At 46.4% G+C, this 4,286-nt stretch overlaps 1 protein-coding gene across 1 annotated transcript; it reads left to right on the top strand.

Moving 5' to 3' along the window:
- The first annotated feature begins 541 nt into the window (after positions 1 to 541).
- On the top strand, positions 542 to 3,757 carry LOC124006901 (trophoblast glycoprotein-like). The gene is made up of 3 exons (XM_046317090.1): positions 542 to 683; positions 2,654 to 2,705; positions 2,806 to 3,757. Exons 1-3 carry the CDS (start codon positions 542 to 544, stop codon positions 3,755 to 3,757), a joined length of 1,146 nt encoding a protein of 381 aa, XP_046173046.1.
- The last annotated feature ends 529 nt before the right edge of the window (positions 3,758 to 4,286 follow it).

Genomic DNA, 4,286 nt, shown 5'->3' with positions numbered 1-4,286 from the left:
CACACACACACACACACACACACACACACACACACACACACACACACACACACACACACACACACACACACACACACACACACACACACACACACACACACACACACACACACACACACACACAAAACAAAACAAACACACACACACACACACAAAACAAACACACACACACACAAAACACACACACACACACACACACACACACACACACACACACACACACACACACACACACACACACACACACACACACACACACACACACACACACACACACACACACACACAACAACACACACACACACACACACACACACACACACACACACACACACACACACACACACACACACACACACACACACACACACACACACACACACACACACACACACACACACACACACACACACACACACACTGGCCGGCATAATCACACCACACACACAAACACTTGGCCAACGTAATTACCGCCACTGATTTGCAACAAGCAAGGGGCCGCTGTAAATCCGTGGCCATTATAATTGAAGTATGATGCGAAATGGAATTTACTGTAGCGCTTCTCAGAGAGGCTGCCAGCCAGGCGGTAAATTGTACGCCCGCCACCAGTGGCGTAGATGTCCCTGATGTACTGCGCTCTTTCACCCCGATCCCTAAATCTTACCGGGTGGGACAGGCACGAGGTGAGGGGGCATCTCTCATCGAGACACCAGACCCAGGTTTTACGAATTATATGACAGTATTTAGCCTCGTTTATCATTAAGGTGATCCACAGAGCTGCGAGTGTGTGTGTGTGTGTGTGTGTGTGTGTGTGTGTGTGTGTGTGTGTGTGTGTGTGTGTGTGTGTGTGTGTGTGTGTGTGTGTGTGTGTGTGTGTGTGTGTGTGTGTGTGTGTGTGTGTGTGTGTGTGTGTGTGTGTGTGTGTGTGTGTGTGTGTGTGCCAAAACTACTGGGCCCGTATTTATAACGTTTTTTCAGAGTAGGAGTAGGAGTCTAGGATCAGGTCCCCCTTCTTATTCATTAGCCTAGGATTTAAAATGCAAAACGTATCCTATATCAGCCCTCCTAATCTGTGAGCTTCTATGAATACTGGCCCTGATGCACCCTGATGCACCCTGATGCACCCTTATGCACCCTGAGGCACCCTTATGCACCCTGAGGCACCCTTATATAATAAGAGAAATAGGGCTGTTTTAAGGTTATCTAAAATGTGACAGTTAAAACTCACCTTGCTCAATCTCAATACATATTGGACTAAATGAACAGTTAGTAAAATCACGTGGGTAATCTATAGTAACAGAGAATAGATGATTAGATTATGTCATACAGATAATCAATAGACTATGGGATGACCCCAGAGTGTCTATCCTATACTCTACAGTCAACAACACATGTAAACACGATATCCAGTATTCATGGCCAACTCGTCCGTTTGTACCAAACAGTCTATGAAAGTTGGGACATTGTTTGTGGCACAGTCATATAATGGCTAATCACTTTTCAAAGCAACAATTGAGGTGCTCTTTAAAGCAATAGCATAACAATTGGGCCTACACTGCAGCAGCAACTGACTGGCATTTGACAGAAAGGCAGAAGACTAGCATCTGTGATAGTAGGCTAGTGGCTGTGAATAGTAACAGGCTAGGAGGCGAAGGGTTGAAGTGATAGCACTCTGCTGGCTGTTTTAAATTAGGGTGTCTATCCAGGACCAGTGTCAACTGTCAAGTCTCCTCTTCTGGTAATCTAAAATGAGTCTCTCTCTCTCTCTCTCTCTCTCTCTCTCTCTCTCTCTCTCTCTCTCTCTCTCTCTCTCTCTCTCTCTCTCTCTCTCTCTTTCAGAGAGCTCAACTAAAGTGTTTAGTGAGGTTCTCTCCATCACAAGTTGAGGTGGGCTCGGGAGATTTAGAATGCAACTGTATGTTTGTCTGTGTGAGTCTGTGAGAGTGCCACAGGAATTTCTCGCCTGTCTGTCTGTCTGACTCACTAAACGAGACGTCAAAAACACATCAGAGAGAGAGAGAGAGAGAGAGAGAGAGAGAGAGAGAGAGAGAGAGAGAGAGAGAGAGAGAGAGAGAGAGAGAGAGAGAGAGAGAGAGAGACAGAGAGAGAGAGAGAGAGAGAGAGAGAGAGAGAGAGAGAGAGAGAGAGAGAGAGAGAGAGACAGAGAGAGAGAGAGAGAGAGAGAGGGGAGAGAGAGAGAGAGAGAGAGAGAGAGAGAGAGAGAGAGAGAGAGAGAGAGAGAGAGAGAGAGAGAGAGAGAGAGAGAGAGAGAGAGAGAGAGAGAGAGAGAGAGAGATAGAGAGAGAGAGAGAGAGAGAGAGAGAGAGAGAGAGAGAGAGAGAGAGAGGGGAGAGAGAGAGAGAGAGAGAGAGAGAGAGAGAGAGAGAGAGAGAGAGAGAGGGGGAGAGAGAGAGAGAGAGAGAGAGAGAGAGAGGGGGGAGAAAGAAAGAAAGGTAGGGGGAGAGAGAAAGGAGCTGCTGTCCGCGCGCCCAAACTCGCAACCTCTTCCTCTTCCACTCATTTGGAAAGAGAAGGAACATGAGAACGAAGAAGAGTAAAGACTACTGAGTTGGTTTTTTTGTCATTCAACTGACCGAAGAGACTACTTCACCTGTGATTAACAGAGACTGGAGTGTGTCCGGTCTCCCTGTAGGTTTGGACCTCTACTGTAAAAATGGGAAGGAAAACGACATGGAAGTGTTACTGTGGGGACGTTTTAGGAGGCGTTCTTCCCATTCTGAAAGGCCCGTGTCTTTGTTTATCAGCGGCGCTGTTTGTCTGTTTGTTGTTGTTTTCTTCTGTCAGAGCAGAGTGTCCGTTATCCTGTATCTGTGCAAGAGACTCCGGGACAGTAACCTGCCGTGACAACGAGGACACCGAGTTACCGGGAGACATACCGGAGTGGGCGACCACGTTAATACTCAGGGGGAACAACATCTCAACCTTACCGGGTGGAGGGTTCTCCTCGAATAACGGGACAAAACTCGAGCTAACGACCCTCTCACTGTCACATAATGGAATCATGGTGATCGAGGCTGACGCTTTCACAGGACTCCCACGGTTGAGTTTGCTGGATTTGAGTCACAATCGTTTGATGTACATCTCAGACCGGGCGTTTCACAGTCTGCAGGAGCTCCGCTCTCTTTACCTGAATGACTCCCTCCTCGCACCGGCTGTGGCGCAGCTCTCCAATGCATTGCATGGAGACATTTTATGCAACCTCCACCGGCTGGAGCTATCTGGCAACCAGTTGAAAACCATACCCATTTCAAGGTTGGATACATTCAACCTTCACACTTTAGTTTTAACCAATAACTCAATTGAGAACATTGGTAAAGAGGACGTCTCCAGTTTGTACCGCCAAAAGCAAGTGCGCGTCTATTTATCACTGAACCCGTTCAGGTGTAACTGTGAGCTGGAATCGTTCTACTTCTGGTTAAAGAACTCTTCTCAGTGCGTGGACACCGCGCGCCTCCTGTGCGCCGAGCCCGATGCCAAGAAGGGGATTCCAATAGAGTGGTTACGCGGTGAGGACGTGGATTGTCTCAATGAGAACCTAGAGGCGGTGTCCTACGTGTTCCTAGGCATAGTCCTGGCGCTGATCGGCATAGTATTCCTCATGGTGCTCTATCTAAACCGGAGAGGAATCAAACGGTGGCTCAACAATATCCGCGATGCGTGCCGCGACCAGATGGAAGTGTATCATTACCGGTACGAGCAGGACTCCGATCCCCGGTTGGCTAACGTCGCCGTTTAACGTTCAATGTTCACTCGTCAATCTATGCCATATATCCACCATTTTTTTTAAATATACAGAGTAAACTGTCCTTGAACTGATGAACTATTAGTATCGGTTTGTTATCAGCTGTAGTTGTAATAATGCTTGTCACATGACGTTGGAAAACAACAGACTTGGCTATTCAAAGGCGACAATAAGCCCACGTTGAAGAGGTGGCAATACCATCCATATTGTACGTCTACTTGAATGTACACAGTCTGTAAATATACCATTTACAACACAAAAGAGAACATGCTTATCTTCCACATGAGAACATGAGACTTTTAAAACATAAATGTACTGAGCCGCCTGCATAACTTAGTTGAATCATGCACTAACTTCACAACAGAATACATCGTTGGAGTTCCTTCTACAGATCATTCTGAACTACCATATCAGTATGAAGATATTGAAAACTGACTGTATAATCTGGAATTACAGTAGAAAAAGGTCTCTATTATTAAAAACCAAACTGCATTTGCTAAAATATGAATAATAGTTGAAGTAT

Source organism: Oncorhynchus gorbuscha, linkage group LG20 (assembly GCF_021184085.1).
Source record: "Oncorhynchus gorbuscha isolate QuinsamMale2020 ecotype Even-year linkage group LG20, OgorEven_v1.0, whole genome shotgun sequence".
NCBI lineage: Eukaryota > Metazoa > Chordata > Actinopteri > Salmoniformes > Salmonidae > Oncorhynchus > Oncorhynchus gorbuscha.
This window is presented reverse-complemented; position numbering and strand designations above follow the sequence as displayed.

Bases quoted from the DNA above. Each gene is read 5' to 3' on its own strand.
- LOC124006901 (XM_046317090.1), top strand. From the start codon at position 542: ATGGAATTTACTGTAGCGCTTCTCAGAGAGGCTGCCAGCCAGGCGGTA. The intron at 684-2,653 runs GTGAGGGGGCAT...GTCTCCCTGTAG, and splicing joins CCGGGTGGGACAGGCACGAG to GTTTGGACCTCTACTGTAAA. The intron at 2,706-2,805 runs GTGGGGACGTTT...TTCTTCTGTCAG, and splicing joins AACGACATGGAAGTGTTACT to AGCAGAGTGTCCGTTATCCT.